Genomic DNA, 19,897 nt, shown 5'->3' on the forward strand with positions numbered 1-19,897 from the left:
TTGGTATGACTCAAGGAAAGCAGCAGTTGTCTCATTTAAAAAGGGATAGGCAACTAATTTGATATAATTAACTATTGCATTGTTTGATTATGACATTTGCAGACAAAATAAGCTCGTAACTCACATCCTAATTCACTCATTTGAGGAACACAAGTATCCTATTTCTCACCAACTATATGAATAAAACATTTAAGACAACTTTATTTCAATAATTCTCTTAAAATCTATTTAATTATGGTGTCATTATTGCTTTCCTCGTTACACCAACAAAAAGGGAATGCCCCACAACATGGCTGCAACCAAGGCTTCCAAACAATATTGTACACATCAAGTTGTTGGGGAACAGGTGTGAGAGTATTACGATGTTTGGCCACTACTGTTGCCATTTGACTTATGACCATATTAAACAGTGGTTCAGAAGCTGGGGACAAGGGGTTGGTCTCTGAAAGATCACGTGAAAGATCAAAAAGCAAAGGAGGGTTATGATAGGTTACTTCATCACCGAAACATTGGCACATTTTAATTCCATAACAGGCTCCGGCCCCCTGAGGTTCAAAGTTTGGGGTTACATAATGGACTTTCCAAAGCGCACCACCTTTAAGAGAATGAATAGATATTCAGTACCTATCATATAATTCTGTTGTATTTCCCGAGTCTATCCACAACACTGAAAAGAGATTTGAACTAATTTCACTAAGTTACTTCTGTGACATTTTCCCACCTTAGTTTAGTTTGATAGTTTGGCAGAAAAAAAGGATATGATTAATTCTTTTTCAAGCTGTTGAATTTTCATCCATCCATCCATCCATCATTCATTCATTGAACCAAAAGCTCAAGGTTTAGAGAAGCAGAGCAGGCAGTAGATTATAGACACCATTCCATTATCTATCAGTTCCATTATATATCACTTCCTCCTTTTTCTCTTAGAGTGGCTTCCTATTTCTGTTTAGTTTAACTCAAGACGCTAGACTTATTTTTATTTCACCCATTACCCAGAGGGTCCCGTGTATTTTTCAACCAACATGGCTGTGATATTATAAGTGACCTCAGGAAGTTGGGTTGATTCAGTAAACTGTAGTTCAATTAAGTATAAGACAACGTTTCATGCAAATTCAGCTACTGTCATGGTAAGGATGGTCTTGAACTCCAACAGCATTGCCAAATATATTAAAATTACATAAACTTGGCTGTGGAGTTAAACATCTTATAATTAGCTAGGATGATGGATCATTTTCAAATTCAAGCAATCTACTGTATATATTTAACATTTCTGTTGCTTTGAAGAAGAAGAATAAAATGTAGAACTGCAAAAGGAGAGAAAAAATTCAGAGCTGCTCATAGCAAATTAAAATACTTTTGCCCTGCTTTTGGGATGTATCATACAAAACTGATTTCTATCTTAGAGAAAAATGGACTATTCATATATGAGGCATAAAAATACATCCGTGTTGGGGAGGCAGGTCTGACGTCGCAACAGTACCACGTGCGACCTTGAAGTTCCAAGATCGCCGCCAATATCTCTGTCACCGGATGGTCCTTTTGGACCTAAACCATCCCGTAGAGACAGTGATAGAGAAGGGCACATACTGCTGATCCCAGGGACATCTGGGAGATCTAGGAGAAGCTCTTTTTTCTGGTGACAGAGAAGTAAACTTGAAATTGAAGACAGAAGAGATCAAGCAGCGAGATTAAGTCTGAGTCAAACTTAGTGTGTTATTTTTCTTTAATCTTTTTACTGCTGAAATTTCTACAAATGCTTCTTATTTTTTAAACTGGACTGATTTTATTTTTTTAAGACTTTCTTTTTCTTTTTTTAATGCCCCATAGTATTTTTTTTTAAAAAAAAAATGTTTTTCTTTCCTGGAATATAAAGAGGGAAGTGAAAGTAGATGAAAAGAAGTAACACTGCCACTTAGAGGCTTAGAGGCTTGGAAATATTGTTTTTCTTCTCTTTGTTTGAGCATTTGATAATCTTGTGCAAAGTAAGAGATGGTGTTACATTTCAAGTGCTTTGAGTTTGTTTATTGAAAATGATAGTGGGATGAGCATGGATGTTTATTCAGGTGCTCCTCTGGGTACTGTCAGTAGTTGGACTGGAATGAAAAGCTTGGAGTTGAAAGAAAGAAGATTGCAGTGAATTTGGAAAGAGAACTGTTAACTTTGTTTGGAAAAGAGCCTTGGATTCTATATAGTGGCAGTGTTTACTATCTGAAGGAAAAGATCAATACAGATGATGTTGCAGCAGGAAAAAGAAAAAGAAGTGACATTGCAGATGATTATGTAAGAAATTCAAAAAATACAAGTAAGAACAGAGAACATTGAAAATAGAACAGAGAATATTGAATAAATAACAGAAAAAAATATTAAAAAATTGAGAATATCCACCAAATGATGATGAAACATGAGGACAGATTTCCAAAAAAATGAAGAAAAAGATGAACAAAGAGATAAGAAAATTTGAGATATTGACAGCAGATTGAGCATGGTTGAAAAAGACAAGAGTGAAATATTGAATGGGAGATCGACAGACTAGAATTTTACCTCAGATTCCAGAATAGAGAAGAAGAAAAGGGAGAAAATTTGGCAGAAGTAATGATAGAAATTCTGGCAGAAGCATTGATGATAACCAAAGGGAAGATGATGGAAGGAACAGATGAGGGATTTTGAGCCTTTACAAGATATGCAGTGAAATACAAGTTGTCAAGAGATGTCCATATAAGATTTACTAAAAAAGCAATTAGATTACAAATATCACAAATGGCAAGAGATAAAAGATTGTACTACTATTGGATGGATACAGGATGATGTAATGAAATGTTAAAATAAAAATTAATTTGAATTTATTTAAATTTAGAATATTTTGCATAAAATGAAGTAATAATAGTTATAGTCAAAAAAAGATTAACAATGATAATAGTATATACATATATATTAGATTGATAATATGAGATTTTATATAATTTGTAAGTGAGGACTATGGAGAGGATGCACAAAAGTTTTGTAACCAAAGATAAACAATTTTATAAAATATGGGACTTATCAATTATTAGACAAAAAAATATGGAAGTGAAATATGCTAGAGAATTTTATAAAGATGTATTATTACTGGATGGATTTAGGATGATGTAATGAAATGCCATAATATAAATTTATTCAAAATTTAGAATAGCTCACATAAAATGAAGTAATAATAGTTATAGTCAAACAAATGTTTAACAATGATAATAATTGTATACATATATATCAGATTGACAATACGAGATTCTATATAAATTGTAAGTGAAGACTATGGTGAGGATGCACAAAAGTTTTGTAACCAATCGACACACTAAATGAAACTGGAAGATGGTTTTATGTCTGTTTGTGCTTGTTTGTTTAAAAATAATATATATATATAATTTAAAAAAATACATCTGTGGCATCCATTTTGCAATGGTGGTTTGTTTTCAGAGCACAACTTCCAACAAAAACTGTAGCTTTTTTAAAAGGTAACTATGTCAAGCCTTACTGATTTTTCAATTTTGCAGAACCGCAAAGTAACTGTACAGTAGAATGAAAAACTCCCAAGATAAGAATGGCAATACTTAGAAGAGAAACAGTAAGCCATGCTCATAGTGTGCAAGCATGAATCTATGCGTATTAAATGAAAAATCATGCTGTACTGAATGGCACTTTCTTAAAATGAAGATGTATAGTTGTGTCTATAGGGGTGCATAGGGGTACCCAAAATAACATCAAATTGGCACTCTAAGTCAAATTGTGGCACAAACTACACGGCGTGGCATATGATTAAATTGAGGAAAAAGAAAGTAGTGGAGTCTACTTTCTCTTTCTCTCTCTCTCTCTCTCTCTCTCTCTCTCTCTCTCTCTCTCACACACACACACACACACACACACACACACACACACACACACACCTGGAAATGTACGGCATATAGTCAAGAGAGACAATTGATACTTACTCTCTTTCTGGTACCAACGCACCGCATGTAAATGTGACCCACAGTAGTGAAACATGAATTCATGCTCTGAGTGTTGACCTTTCCACAGTAAAGGTACTAGGTTCTTCCCATCGATTATCCTAAATAAAAAAGGAACAATACGTCTGTGAAAGGGTTGCCCCTGACTGATATAGCTGCCAAAAGGTTCAAGGCAAAGTCTAAGAGAAGAGTTTGTTGAAAATTACAAGGGCTATAAGGGGCAGAGAAAGGGAACGCAAAAACAATTAATGCCAGTGTTGGCATGTATTTATTTGAATCAGGTTCTTTTTTCCCTAGTAAGTTTTGATTCCCCCCTCCCCCATGTTCCACAGGTAGTGCTCAGGAGGACTATGAAGTTGTGCAAGAACTTGAGGTAAATTATAAAACTTATAATGAATGTGATAGAGGACAACAAATAGATTAAAAGTGTTGGTGGAATGCATATTCATATCTAGAATACACAAGTTGTTACAATGGTGAAATTCTCTTGTTTTAGATATACCTAATTTATAGAGATGTCAAGACATGCTAATAAAGAAATGTGTGATCCAGGGCTGCCTGCAAAACTCACCAGGCAGTTCACCTAGGGTTTATATGAGTGTCTATAAAATTATGTTAGCTTATTAGGAAGCAGACAGAATCTAACACATCTGGTGGATTTGTTTTTCTATTGTTACTTGTCCTCAGATTGGGACACAGGAAAATAGAAAACATTATGCTGGAAACCTAATTGCTGCCGGTGGCTGTGATGGGTAATGTACTCAAAAGACACATCTTCCACTTATACATATAATCCTAACAAAAAAGAAAAAAGCCAGTTGCTTCACTGTGCAGCATTTGAGCTTTTTAGGTGTCCTATATCTGTCTTCCAAATCAAACTCCTTCACAACCTAATATTTAATATGTTTTGCATTTTTGCTTTAGTTAAAATTGAATACCTCTCAATCACTATTAGAACAAAATTGCATACCTGTCTTGTGGCACCGATGCCCCAGCCAAATGAGCCACAGTGGGGTAAATATCCATCAGACTTGTGGGTTCATCAAGAACAGTATTAGGAGCAACCTTTCCTGGCCATCTAACTATTCCAGGCACACGGATTCCTCCTTCCCAACCTCCCATGCCTTTTCCACCTGCATCAGGAGTAGCAGTAGGAAAAAGAGGATAGTTGTATGAAGTCAAAATTACAAGTGATTGATTTTATCCTACAGTTCACCTGTTTCCTTTAGACAAAGAGAAAAAAACCCTTATTAATGTAGTAGTGAGAAAGCTATGACCCTTTTTGATTAACAACTCGCCACTTTTATGGATCACTCTTCCTTTCTTCATTTCATTGCTACATGTTTTTTTCTCTGTCAGTTGCTGAAAGGCAACTATGAGTGTGGCAGGTTATAAGTTTAATAAGAAAATATCACCTGTGTGGCACAGTACATCAAACCACTACTAAAAATAATAAGCAACCCCTTCCGAATGAACCTAAATATTTTAAAGACTTGGGAAAATAAGATTTTAAAGATCTTAAAAGAGCTGGAAATAAAACAATATTTGTGTCCAAAAGTGATCAAACCATGGTTGTTCCTCTTGTTTCATCAACCCGAATATTACTATTGAAAAGGCTTTTTTATCCAGGATTCAGAGAGGTATAAATGGGGGAAATTCAAGTTGTAACAGTTATGGTCCACAAGTCACAGAATCAACTCTAAAATACTGGCAGCAGCAATAAATCACTGAAGGCAAGTCAAACAAAGCTGCAAAGAAAGCGGCAACACCTGCATTTATGGATTCAATTAACTGCCACACTCACACCTGGCAAAATGCTTCAGTAGAAATAGTAGAAGCCCCAGTTGAGTGAAGCAGATTTTTTGCTTATAACATATGCCACAGGAGAGGGGTGGGCAACTATGACAACTTTACAACCTGTGGACTTCAGCTCCCTGAATTCCTGAGCCAGCCATGTTCAGATCACTTTCAGGTTTGAGGGGTGGGTGGTGGGTGGGAAGAAGACACCAAGGGACATTAGATAGAGAAGGAATAGCACTACCAACTGCACTGGGAATAGTGGAACTTCTAAAGCTTCTTCAAACTAATAATGTTTGTAATTTTTTTAGATAGCCCAGTCTCAACATATGAAAACCTTTAAAAGGTGAAATCAGCATGCTAAAAATGGTCAGGATGCCAGTAAAAACAATATAACATTGCCATAATAATTGGTTACTACAACCACTGTCCATATGTTTGGAAACTCATGTTTCCATACTTCCCAAAGAGAGCCCATATAGAAGACATGACAGTGATCTAAGTGCATGGATAACAGAAACAAAACTTTCATACCTTTAAGTCTGCCATTCCAACCACCAACCTGGATATTCCCCTCTCTAAATTCCAAATATCCTCCATGATCAGAAGTAAAATAAGTAAAAGTGTTATTCCTTAATCCCACTCTGTCAACAGCAGCGAGAATTCTTCCTAAATAATTAGAATAATTTTCATTTACAATGAAAGAAAACACTGCCTTTATATACAATAACTATAGATTAGGTTGCCAGATGTTGAAAGGTACTGTCTGTCAGTTTAGAATATTACAAAAGTATGTGGGAAAATATGCATATAAAATATATATATGCAATATATAAAAATGGTAAAACATTTAAATGTAACTATAATATGATACACACAAAAGTCTCACATGGAGGGTACGCAAATATACTGTAGCTATGACCACCACTCTACCTTTTTCCTACCATCAAATTATCTCAAGGTTAGACCAGAGACATTCTTGTACTGTAGTTGTCAATTGAAAATTTGGATGTGGATGAAAACGGAGCATGTTTAAGCTCTAGCAATGGGAACTATTGTTGGAGAATATGGCAAGCTTTTATTTCCAAAGATTTGGAATCAGCTGCCAAATGAAGTATTTTCTTCAACTGAAAGATGCTTTGATGGTGAAGAAGTTACTGTATACTGTATATTCTAGAAAACTATGAGGGAAAATAATTCCCAGCTTTTTGACCCATAGACAATAGATCAGTATTTTTCAAGCTTGACAACTTTAAGATGTAAGGACTTCAATTCCCAGAATTCCTCAGCTAACTTGGGGAATGCCAGAGAGTCACCCACACTGAATGGCCATGGTGTGGATATTGGAGGGCCTTTAAACATTAAACAATGTTACTTACCTACCATCCAGTCCATCTCTTCTACATTGTCTCCATATAAACCATGCTGGCTTTTCCCATGAAATATCTTTGTGGTGAAGCAGGGAGTGTGAACATGGAAGAAGGAAACAAAGAGCAGGAATGGTCTTTTTTTGTTTCTGAGAAATAAATATAAGAAACTTCATTCTACCCAAAATAACAGAAACAGCCAATGAACCAATAAGACTCATAGTTGAAAACACCTAACTTATGTTAGCGGATACTCAAGCTTTTCTGATTCTCTATTGTTGAATAATTACTAAAAGAGTGAACAATAAATCAACAGCTCTCTCATCAGTTCCCTTGATCATTACAGTCAAGCTACTTTATCTATTGTTGAATTCACAATGTAAAAATAATAATGTTTAATAGACCCAGCCAAACTTTGACAAAGCTTTGCAGGTAGTATCTCATTGAAGCTATTTTGCAAAGTCCATTTATTTCTAACAATGAAGGAAAGTGACTGTGTTACTTTGCTTTGGACGTCTTTAAAGGCATTTAAAAGCCCTCCCATCAACATCCAGATCATGGCCACCCAGCCAGGATGACCCTCCAGCATGCGTCAAAAAGGTTTCCAGTTTAGCAGTCCCAGTATGTCTCAGCTAGAGCTGTCCAACCTAAGAGAGACATTTGTCTCTGCTGACTGGAGGATTGTCTTGGGTATTGTCCACTACATATCCTCAAATGATGGGCAGTGGTGGCATATTAGATACCCTGTTTCCTCAAAAAGATTAAAAATCTTTTCTATCCAATCTGAAACAAGAGTTACTTTGAAGTCAGTTTGATAATTTCATTAGTTACCGTTCAATAAATGCGACAGATTCTTTCACTATCCTGGAGGCAGCGTTTTCTAGGTTTATTGGTTGTTCAATAACTATGTGATCTCTCATCAACAAACAGTTCCAGTATCTTGCAAATCCATAATTGGCAAACCAGGAAATAAAAAATAATATGCCACAAAAAGTTATGAAAGCAATTGTTTTCCATTTCACAGGGAACAAAGTAGCCATCTTTATCAGAAGAAGAGTAAACACTAAGAGGGCAACCATCTGTGTGCAAAACCAATAGGTAGCTTGCAGTTGTACATCCACCTCCGGATCCTTGTTAGCCTGGCATTCGTTTAGTAGGGTCAATGGAATACCATAGAAATAATCAAAGCCATGTTTTAAAGGATGGTGGCAGTGATCATTACGGGATTCACAGTTCACACCTTGGTGCCATTTTCCTGAAAAGTTAAAAGTTGATTGGTAGTCACCAACTAAACCATGATTTTTATTGTTCATTAATAGATTTTGATTCTAGTTATGTTATGAAGATAACATGATGTCCAATTTAGTCATATGAAATGAATAATAGAATATTGTTGACTTCCTTCCTTCCTTCCTCCCTCCCTCCCTCCATCCCTCCCTCCCTCCCTCCCTCCCTCCCTCCCTCCCTCCCTAGTCCCTTCCCACTAACCCAGTGAAAGAATTCTGTAGTAATAAACAAATTGTTTTCAGACAATATTTTTATCTGGTATCACAGGTCACCATCAAGTTCACATTTTTTTTTCAGAATTGCACTTGAAACCTACTTATATGTTTCCAGCTTTTTCCCCATTATTTTCCTTCCATAGAAAACTTAGTTAAAAAAAAAGTAAAGGCAGATTTATTGTGCAACCTTCCAACTGGAAGTTACCTAACAGTAGGGGAAATTTAAACTTCAGTAAAGGAAAATAAAGACAAAGCAAGAATGCAAAAATAACCCAACATCAATAGTCTTCATTGTAATCTTGTCCCCTTTCTACAGACACATTTATTATTTATTATTTATTTATTTTCTTCGAATTTCTAGACCGCCCCCTCTCCCGAAAAGGACTCGGGGCGGTGTACAGTCCACACAACAAACAGTAAGTATCAAATACAAATATAAATACAGATATAAATACACATAAGGAGGAGGTTAAAAATTTAAAAAGAACTGTACGGAAGAATATAAATCTGGTTCTAAACACCCTAAAATCAGTTAAATTTAAAACCGTACCCTATAAATAACCAGGTAACAATATGTTTCCAGGAGGTAACAGTTGTCACAATTATAATTATGCCAGGCCAGCTAATCGAAACAGGTGAGTCTTCAATTTTTGTCGGAAGGAGCGGAAGTCTGTGGTGGTTCTGATATCGGGGGGGAGGTCATTCCAGAGGGTTGGGCCCATCACAGAGAAGGCCCTACTCCTTGGCGTCGCCCGCTGGCATTGCCTAGTGGACGGCACCTGGAGAAGCCCCTCCCTGTGAGAGCGGATTGGCCGCAGGGATGTATGTGGGAGGATGCGATCCCGCAAGTAACTAGGTCCTGTGCCATGGAGCGCTTTAAAGATGGTAATCAGGACTTTGAAACGCACCCGAAAAACTACAGGTAGCCAGTGCAGCTCGCGCAGGAGAGGTGTTACATGGGAGTATCTAGAGCTCCCCATGACAACCCGCGCGACCGCGTTCTGGACTAGCTGCAGTCTCCGGGCGCGTCCCAAGGGAAGCCCCATGTAGAGAGCGTTACAGTAGTCTAGGCGAGACGTCACCAGCGCATGAGTGACTGTGTGTAGGGCATCCCAATCCAGAAGGGGGCGCAATTGGCGCACCAGGCGAACCTGGTGGAACGCCCCCCTTGCCACGGCTGCCACATGGTCATCCATTGACAGCCGGGCATCTAGGAGGACGCCCAAATTGCGCACCCGTTCCACAGGGGGCAACTGTTCGCCCCCTATGGCCAGCGATGGGGTCAGCTGGCTGAACCGAGGCGCCGGTAGCCACAGCCACTCAGTCTTGGAGGGGTTGAGTTTGAGTCTGTTGTCCCCCATCCAGACCCCGACGGCTTCCAAACACCGGGCCATCACTTCAACAGCCTCGTTGGGGTGGCTCGGGGTTAAAATGTACAGCTGAGTGTCGTCAGCGTACAGATGGTATTCAACCCCAAAACCATGGATGATCTCGCCCAGCGGCTTCACATATGTATTGAACAGAAGGGGCGAGAGGACCGACCCCTGCGGCACTCCACAAGAGAGTGGCCTCAGGGTCGATCTCTGCCCCCCCGTCAACACATATTGCATCCGGCCGGAGAGGTAGGAGCCGAACCACCGCAAAACGGTGCCTCCGACTCCCATCCCCTCCAGCCGGCGCAGTAGGATACCATGGTCGATGGTATCAAAAGGAATAACCTCTATCTCTGGCCCTCCAGAGATCATCGACCAACGCGACCAAGGCTGTCTCTGTGCTGTGTCCGGGTCGGAAGCCGGATTGGCGTGGGTCTAGATAGTCGGATTCATCAAGGTGACGTGGAAATTGCTGCGGCACCACATTCTCAACAACCTTCGCCAGAAAGGGAAGGTTGGAGACTGGACGATAATTAGCTAGCTCCATTGGGTCAAGCGAAGACCTCTTGAGTAAGGGCCTCACCACCGCCTCTTTCAAGGCAGATGGTAAGGATCCCTCCCCCAATGAGGCATTCACCAGGCCCAGAAGCCAGCCTCGTGTCACCTCCCAGGATGCCAGTACCAACCAGGAGGGACACGGGTCCAATGAACATGTGGTGGGTCGTAGCCGTCCATGCAACCTGTCTAAATCCTCGTGGGCAACAGAGTCAAACTCCTCCCAGAGTGGATTCACAAGACTCGCTGTTGACGGCCCGTCCAGACCACTGGAGGGGGCCCATCCACTTCGGATCTGAGCGACTTTGTTCTGTAGATATTCTCCAAACTCCTCTGCTCTTCCCTGTAAGGGTGCCCCCCGCGTCTCCTGAACCAAGAGGGAGCGGGTCACCCTAAACAGGGCGGCAGGGCGGTTATCCGCAGACGCAATAAGAGCGGCGCAATGTCTACGTTTGGCCGCTCTCAATGCCACAAGGTAGGTCCGTAAATAGGCTCTTACCTGTGTTCGGTCAGACTCAGAGCGTGAGGACCTCCACCTGCTCTCTAGACGTCTTCTATGGCGCTTCATCACCCTGAGCTCCTCGGTACACCAAGGTGCCCGGGTGAGTCACTGCCGTAGGAGAGGTCGCAAAGGCGCAACCCGGTCCAAGGCCCCAGCCGTCGCCCTATTCCAGGCGGCCACTAGGTCCTCCGACCGAGCGCGGGTCAGGGCTACAGGTAATGGCCCAAGCTCCATCTGGAACCTATCTGGTTCCATCAGGCGCTTGGGGCGGTACCAGCTTGGACAAACTGGCTCCACCTCCTCGCAGTGGGGGGTAGCGCCAGGGAAGTCTAGCCGGAGATGAGTGATCTGACCATGACAGGGGGGTAATATCTAAATCCCCTATTCCCAGATCACTCGTCCACTGCTCAAATACAAAAACAAGGTCCAGTGTGTGACCACCTTCGTGTGTGGGGCCCTGAATTAGTTGGGTCAGGCCCATGGCTGTCATGGAAGCCATGAACTCCCGAGCTAATTCGGATGCTGCTCCCGTCGACGGCAGGTTGAAGTCCCCCATAACTAAAAGTTTGGGGATCTCCACTGCCGTCTCCGAGATCAGCTCGAGGAGCTCGGGCAGGGCTGCTGACGTATAGCGAGGAGCCAAGTATACAATCAGCAAACCCCACTGCCTCCCTGGGCCCCATTTCACACCAAGTGACTCACACCCGGATATCTGAGGAACAGTGAACTCCCTCGGCTCTAGGCCATCCCGTATAACTACCGCCACCCCTCCACCCTTACCCAGGGCCCGAGGCCGATGGAATGCATGGAAACCTGGTGGGCACATTTCCACGAGGGGTAAACCACCCTCGCGACCCAACCAGGTCTCCGTTATTCCTGCAAGGTCCAGCTCCCCCTCGGAGATCAACTCATTAATGAGGGGGGCCTTATTGGTCACGGACCTTGCATTGCAAAGCATCAGCCGCAGGCCCTGTCTCTGTAGTTCCCGACCACCTAGGTTGCGGGGGTTGGTACAAACGACCAGGCGTAGCCAGCAGCCACGGTCTCCCAACCGACCTTGTGATCTTCTCTTGTCCTCGCATCCCCCCCTCCCCGCGACCGTTGCAATAAAACAACCCTCTACTGGAATAGCTTGTTCCCTCACCCCCCCCATTCCGCTCACTTCCCTCCTGGACTCACCTGTTCGTCTGGCACTGGCTTCCCTCCTGGCCTGGTTATCCCCCCCTCCCTTCCCAGAACCCCCTAAAAACCAATATAAAACATTTAGCTAAAAAGCCCCTCAGCTTCCTCTTCTTCCACCTTCCACATGAGATTTAACACAGAGGAACAGCAGATGAAAGTTAAGGGACAAATAAAGCATCTATATATTGTACCTATAATACCAGTGGCATAACCTTTCTGCTGAAGCAATTTAGCAAATGTTGTTTCATTTTCAGGCAAACCTCCTGAGGCACCAGTCCGAATGAAAACACGTTTTTTGGTTTGAGATACCATGCCTAAAATATAAATGGGAGAAAAGAATTAGTTTTATATTCATCCTAAGCTACCCACCTGATGGGAAGTGATGAACAGGCTGGAAGCTATAAATGCGGAGGCAGAAATGTGAGAATAATCTTGCTATGCAGCAGAAAAGCAATGCAGGCATGAAAGGGTAATAGATTTCTTTATTTGTAAGCCTCCAGGATTACAATATGCATTCTGACCATTTTTATTAAAACAGGAGTAATTTTGTTTAATTTTGTTGGACTAGAAGTCCTCCAAGGACTCTTCCACTCTGTTATTCTATGTTCTCTATGCAGAACATAGGAATTCTTATGATGTCTTTTACACACTGTCCTGTTCACACGGCACATAAAATCGTACTGTTCCTTTGGAACATTTTATCCCTAGAGGTGAATGATCCTCAGAAGAATGTTAAGATCCTGTTCTACCAATTGGTATGGCTGTCTGGGGAATTATGGGAGTTGAAGTCCACAGGTCTTAAGGTTGCCAAGGTTGGACAGCCCTGGGCTACATTGTGGTTGCCCAAGAATATTGTGATCTAAAAATTAAGAGTTCTTTACTTCCTTTAGAGATGTCAGGTGAGGCCAATAAACAAACCCTTTGTAGGGGATTATTCATCACATATATTACTACAGGAGGTGCCAACCTGATCTGATGGGGTATCTGCCAGTCAGAAAAGCTGCTCTACTTGGGGTACACACTGAAGCTGCAGCAATATGTTGAGTGAGTTTTACTCCTTCCTTTGCTAGCTGATCAATATTAGGTGTCCTGGAAGGAAAAAAACAAGAGTTGTCTTGTAAAGCATTATTAGGGGAAATTACCATTCTAAACAAATGAACTTTTCCTTGGTACACACTCAGTCTTGGGAATTATACAGATAATAAATCATTGTTTTATATCACATTTTTATTATTCCAATATATAGAGAGCTATTACTTAAGTGGATTGTAATAACATATCTGTTAACCTTTGGGATGTCACAAGACATGTTGTTATTGTTATTGTAGTTAGTTTTTAGTTTTCTTCAGGTTTCAAAAGGTTATAATTGAAGACATCCAAATCATAGTGCCCAGAACCACTTTCCTAGGTCTGGGAAATAGAAGTTGCATGAAAATTCTTAGCTATTTTAAGATTCATAGTCTGACTACTTTACTGAGAACTAAACCAGAAGCTAAGTAAATATCTGATAAAACTATACATTAAAAACAACAATAATCATCCCGTTTGCTTAAAAGTACAACTATTTTATTCTTTTCTTTATTCATGATATTTGTTACCCATTCATTCCTGAAAAAAAAGTCCACCATAATATGAAGTTGTGCTTTGCTTCACTTGCCTATCTTTATAATGCCATCTCCTATAAAAATCCTGTAGTGATTATTACAATTTCCAATTTAATTTACACAAACTCTTCAGTGCTTCTATCATGGATTGGTTATGGTATAAATTGAAATGCAAATGAACAAAACCACAAGGAATTTTGCTTTCAAGAAAGTAAAAACCTCAAAGGCGTAACTGAGATAATGGCAAATAAAATTTTCAGTTGACAGTTAGCAGCTGTTCTCCAACCACAGCAAAGGGATGGGGATGGGAAGCAACACAAAACCTGAATGCTAAGGAAATCAGCAGTAGCGCTAAGACAGTTTTTGGCAGTTTTTCAAACTAGACCATTTTAAGATGTTACGTGAGACCTTCTGGGAATTGAAGTCCACAGATCTTAAAGTTGCCAAAGTTGAAGTCCAATATCTTGAAGTCGTCAAGTTTGAAAAACACTGGTTTATGGCAAGCTTGCCCCTTATGGCATAAAATTGTCCACAGTGGGGGGGAAATGGTCTCCTTGAAGACTGGCCTAGAATACTAAGTGTGAAAAACTTTGGATACTTAATCAGAAACTAACATTGGCTACGGCGTATAAAGAAAATCTTTATAAGATGTTCTACAGATGGCATCTCCCCCCAGCACGGCTTTCCAAAATGTTTAAAAATCTGGCCCCAAATTGTTGGAAGTGTAAAAAAACACCAGGCACTTTCTATCATATGTGGTGGACGTGCAATGAGGCAAAAAAATATTGGAAAATGATTCAATCATGGTTAGAACAAATGGTGGGAGAACAAATGATGTCCAAACCAGAAACTTTTTTCCTAGGCATAATACCGGAGGGGTTTAAGAAAGATACGCTTTATCTAATTATACATATACTAACTGCAGCGCGCATAACCTATGCACAGTATTGGAAAAAAGAAAATACATCATCAGAGCTAGATATAATCAGAAAAGTGTTGGCCTGTGCAGAAGCAGATAGGCTCACTCTTGAAATCAAAAATAAAGGGGAATCAGAATATTTTGAAGTATGAAATAGATTTTATGATTGGTATAAGACAAGATGACAAGACTGGAACAAGTGTATATATTGTGATTGGACAGAAGGACAGACAATGTATTAAGTAGATTAAGTGTTAATGGTTGAAACTAGCTGTATATAATATGAATGTACGGTCACTCCGACTCTGTGGTATTGCACTGTTTTAAATGTAAAAATAATAAATATATATTAAAAAAAAAAGACTGGCCTAGAATACAGCCTTGCAAATCCTTCTGTCAAATTACTAGATCTTCCAGGACAGGGGGAATATAGCCAGGCAGTGGTTCAGTGAAATTCTTACTTGTCACAATGGGAGCTGCAACTGAACCCTTGAAGCAAACATGTTTTTAATGTGGATTGTATACATCCTACATGTCAAAGAAGTGGGGCTTCAATCACACATTTGTGAATAACATCTTAACTTTTTAAACTCTTCCTTTCTGGGTTGGCTTCGTCATTGTCTGCATTGCAGCAATTGTCTCTTGCTTTCCCACATACACCTATCCAAAAGCACAATTTAAAAACTCTAGTAAGTTAAAAAAAACATTGTGATTTCTTTGAGCCACTTGTGGCAGGCAAAACATTGCCTATTTCATCTGGATATTTTTTTTTTAAATAGAAAAGGATCTAGCTTATTCATATATAATAGTTTTAAAGACACATTCATTTTTTAAACTTTATTTTATTCCCTCTGGTCTCCTCTCCTCTCATTAGAAACATTGCATATTTTCCCTGAACAGTGCTTTCGTGGTTCCTAGAGTCACAGAATATCTCAGGCACATTTTAAACTTTACACTTACCTGATGGTATTATTACCAAAGCATCCCAAGTCTCCATATCCAAGATCATCTGCCATTATCAACAAAATATTGGGTCTTGAAGCATTTATTCCATATGTTTGGGAAAATAAAGAGGAAACCACCCAAGCAACTAGACTGAATAAACAAAACCCATTTGAATTAGAAGTTTATATGGTTGGGATATTTGTGATAGAAAATATTACAAAAAAGACTTAGTTCCCTGATATGCCACATACTTTGTGTTCAAAACCTCTCTAGGATCTCAAAACAGGTGCAGAAAAGAGTGCTGTGTGAAGTCTGGAAACCAGCCACACAGTAGACTATCCTAAATTAAGAGTGACTGACAATCTGACTTGTTATAATGCAGCTTCTCTTTTCAGTCCTGGGTTTCAAATTTTTTTAGAACCTCTTCTGTAGGTGTGGCCTGCTTTGTGGGAATGACTTGCCAGCCATGTGACTGGGTGGGAATGGCTTGCTGGCCATGTGACTGAGTGGGAGTGGCTTGACAGTCATGTGACGGGGTGGGCATGGCCAACTTGTAAAATGTGGTGAAATTAACTTAACAATGCTCTTGCTTAGCAACCAAAATGTTGGCTCAGAAACTCTGGCATTTGAAGCATGCAGTCTTAAAGCTGTCAAGTTACAAGACCCTTGCACCCCTAACCCTTTAGAAAAAAAACCCAGGGATGTTCAAACTTGACAGCTTTAAGACTTGTGGACTTCAACTCCCAGAATTCCTCCTTTCGCTCTTCATCTGGATGATGTACGGACGGGCGGGGTAGGGAGATGGAACCGGTTCTAAACGGCACTGTAGATTTGTGGAAATTCTTCTATAGAAAAGGTTAGAATTGGCAGGAACCCACCCCTGACTCTTTTCGTTACCTTTTTATTGGGAATCTCAGCCTTGATTCCCCCTCCCCTCTTTTTTCCCCTCATAAACTCTGATCTCTATTTGGAATCTATTTTTAATTCTTATTTTGAGATCATCTTTCCCCAGATGGTGTTGAGGTAAAATCTTCCTGTTTTACTCAACTCATAGTGATTTCTTGGGCAGAATTTACCACTGCTTTCTTCCAATCCAGTTTTGATTTCTGAAATTAGGTTGCATTGGCTTGTATTGCCACCTAGCCCATCCTAAATTAATTTAATGATATGTTATTTTGTTATGATTTTTTGAAATTTATGTATGCCATCAAACTCTGAACACTTTCTAACTGGCATGTATTTATGATGGTTGCAGTGTCCTGAAATCACGTGATCACTTTTTGTGACCTTCTTACAAGCAAAGTCACAGGGAAAGCTGGATTTACTTAATAACCATGTTACCAACTTAGGAACTTCAGTGCTTCACTTAACAACTGTGGCACAAAAGGTCATAAAATGGGGCAAAGTTCTGTCAACAAATGTTTCACTTAATAACAAAAAAATTGGGCTCAATTATAAATAACTAATAAATAAGTAATAAATTGAAAAATATCTTTATCTAGAACAGGGGTGTTCAAACTTGGGAACTTTAAGACTTGAGGACTTCAACTCCCAGAATTCTCCAGCCAGGCTGGCTGGGGAATTCTGGGAGTTGAAGTCCACAAGTCTTAAAGTTCCCAAGTTTGGACACCCCTGATCTAGAAGATTTCAGTGGTTGGAGAAAAAAGAAGCAAATAAATCAAGTATGAAATTGATCTCCATTCTTGATTTCTGGGTCTAAAATGGATTTAAAAATGTCTATGTCTACATAAAAATAAAAAAAAACAGGAGTCTGGTAACATTTTTTTTTGCACGACATTATTTTATTCAAAAGCCTTTGTGGACTGCAGGTCATTTAATCTATTGTTCAGAGTGGCTAAACTGATGGAGAATTTAAATTGAGGCACAGAGAAGGACAAAAGGAAGAGGGAAGGGATGATAGGTTGGTATGTAGATGCAGGTCACATATTACATACATTACAAGTGCTTTTCAATCAACGATTGTGATGATTTAAAACCTATTGTGTTTAGACCTTCTGAAATTGAAACTTGATGTAAGTATATCTCCTCTCACATATACATGCTCTGTCATAAGCCCAAATATATAAATTTTATGAACAAGAAAGGCAACAGAACAAAGCTGAAATAATGATGTAGAGTTATTGGTTTTATCACTGAAATATCCAAGAATAAGTTTAAGGGATATCTCTTCTGGGTCTACTCTCCTTAACCACTCCTTTCAAGACAGAATTTCTAATCAATTTAAATATTTATATTTTAAAAACCACACAGCATAAGCACTGTTCACAGTGTCTCATGTTGAGAAAGCAGGGTTGAAGGTTCATGCCACATTTAGCAGGCCATGACATATCTAGAAAAAGTCCCAGCCCAGCTCACAATGGTGCAGCACATTTGTCAGTCTAACCCACCCTTGTCCCTACTTATGTCCCTTGTCCCTAGAATCATGTTAAAATCATGCTTCTTACCTGACAACCCCGTGGCTCAGTTGGCTAGGCATTCTTCACTAGAGAGCAAAGAAGATATACCAATAACAGCACATGTCAGGGCTTCACTTTGTTAAAAATTGACCTTAGGCCTTGAATAACAGTGTTCAAAGTCCATGGTGGGAAGGCTTGAATTTTTCTTATAACCTTTTATCTCTTGTTGAAACTTTAATAATGTTTTTTTTAAAGTACAGTGAAGGTTTTATGTTTGATTGCAGTTTCACTTGTGACTGTAGCTTTGGAAATTAGTTCCCATCTACTTTGTTTCCCCGAAAATAAGACCTGGTCTTATAATTTTTTTGGCTCCAAAAGATGCATTATGACTTATTTTCTGGGAAACATGGTACTCATTTGTAAAGCAACTGATATACAGTTATTTAGAACTCTAAACAAGTTATGTTAACAGACTCCTTCTATTAGTTTAAAGGAGTTCAGCAAGTTTAAAAATAAAGCATATTTTTGCATTTTCCAAACAACTTCAAAGATATAAAATCAACATGTAAAACAACAAATCAACCACCCCCATCTCCAAATTATGTTCTAATTTTGGTGGAGAACAGGGAAGAAAAGTCAAATCGGTAGTTACAACACTCTGATCGAGGCCCTGGCTCCTTTGTACCTGCAAAGTGGCAGTTCCATCCTCATTTTTTGTGACCCTTATTGCAAAGTGTTGAAACATTGATTGCTGGATCATGTTAGGTTGATCTGCATGACTAGCTTATCTCAGTATGACTATTTGTCCAGGCACATATTGTTCCCCTTCCATTCCAATAGAAAGGAAACCTGTACCTCACTTTCCATATTTTGTGTAAAAATGTTTTCTGGCTTGTACTGGTTCAAGCAGAGCTACTCAGTTCAACTCTTTCACTTCTGCTCATCTGAATTCAAGTTCGGTTCAGCTTCTAAAACCAAAGGCTTAACCATTGCTAGTCTTTTTTCTCAAATAATTTTCTATAAAAGGTGAGAACCCAAAAACAATGGAAGTGAATTTCTGTAGAGGTTGATAGAAATATATAGGAATGGTCATTTGTGATTCATTTCTGTCCGAGTCTAGCTTTCCTTTCTTATGCATTTCTGTCAGAACTTAGCTAACTGTGAATGTGTATATGCTCAAGTAAGCAACACTTAAATGAAGCTGTCCTTGTTTCCAATGTAAATTTACTAGAAATAGTACTAAATTTTTCTATATAGTTCTGTAACTAATAAAAGTATCAAGTTTATATTTAATAAACTTTATTTAATGTACTTGGTACTATTCAAAAAACATAATGCAATTTTTATTTATTAATATTGCACAGATGGATACAAAATGGGAATTGTTTTACTTTACTTTACTTTAAAATAATTAGTGTTACTTTAAAATCATAACCATGCAAATTTATATTAATATTATTTGAATCCCATTCTAGGTGATATGCATTCAGTTAAATTGTAGATAAGAGCTGATGAAGAAAAATATAAACATTTTACCAGTTTATGGCAGAACTATTAGAGTTGGTGATAACACTTTTTTGAGAATGAAAGTTTGAAGAATATGTAAATAATACTTGATAATTGAAGCTCTTTAACTTTCCATTTCCTTCGTCTTCCTGCTTCTCACATCCGCTTTTGAACCAAGCAAGAATCGTGATTTGCTATTTTCTGATTTCACCATCCAGGTTATTTTGCTCTACCTATTTACAATATGG

General features: G+C 39.2%; 2 protein-coding genes across 3 annotated transcripts in view; one reads left to right on the plus strand and one right to left on the minus strand.

Annotated features, from left to right (window-relative positions):
- The window catches only part of LOC309389125 (uncharacterized protein), an 811,977-nt gene that overhangs the window by 40,076 nt on the left and 752,004 nt on the right, over positions 1–19,897 (plus strand). The window lies entirely within an intron of this gene.
- Positions 9–18,271, minus strand: LOC309389117 (arylsulfatase D-like). Of its 2 annotated transcripts, XM_081947104.1 has the most exons (10): positions 18,192–18,271; positions 15,742–15,876; positions 13,226–13,347; positions 12,450–12,572; positions 7,976–8,399; positions 7,157–7,293; positions 6,312–6,446; positions 4,951–5,113; positions 3,963–4,081; positions 9–595 (listed from the first exon to the last, which is right to left on the minus strand). In XM_081947104.1, the coding sequence occupies exons 1-10, from the start codon at positions 18,221–18,223 to the stop codon at positions 225–227; spliced, it is 1,761 nt and encodes a 586-aa protein (XP_081803230.1). In that variant the 5' UTR covers positions 18,224–18,271; the 3' UTR covers positions 9–224. The 2 variants fall into 2 exon arrangements, with proteins under 2 accessions (XP_081803230.1, XP_081803231.1); XM_081947105.1 differs by lacking the exon at positions 15,742–15,876 and having other exon boundaries at positions 18,192–18,245.

This window comes from Natrix helvetica (genome assembly GCF_964273705.1).
Source record: "Natrix helvetica genome assembly, chromosome: 3".
Lineage (NCBI taxonomy): Eukaryota > Metazoa > Chordata > Lepidosauria > Squamata > Natricidae > Natrix > Natrix helvetica.

What these genes read in the sequence shown, in the direction of transcription:
- LOC309389117 (XM_081947104.1), bottom strand. Translation starts at nt 18,223, where the DNA reads ATGCCTAGCCAACTGAGCCACGGGGTTGTCAG. An exon ending in TTATGCCACTGGTATTATAG is followed by an intron (nt 8,400 to 12,449) that starts GTACAATATATA and finishes TTAACTTTTCAG; the next exon opens with GAAAATGGCACCAAGGTGTG. An exon ending in TCTGTCGCATTTATTGAACG is followed by an intron (nt 7,294 to 7,975) that starts GTAACTAATGAA and finishes TTTATTTCTCAG; the next exon opens with AAACAAAAAAAGACCATTCC.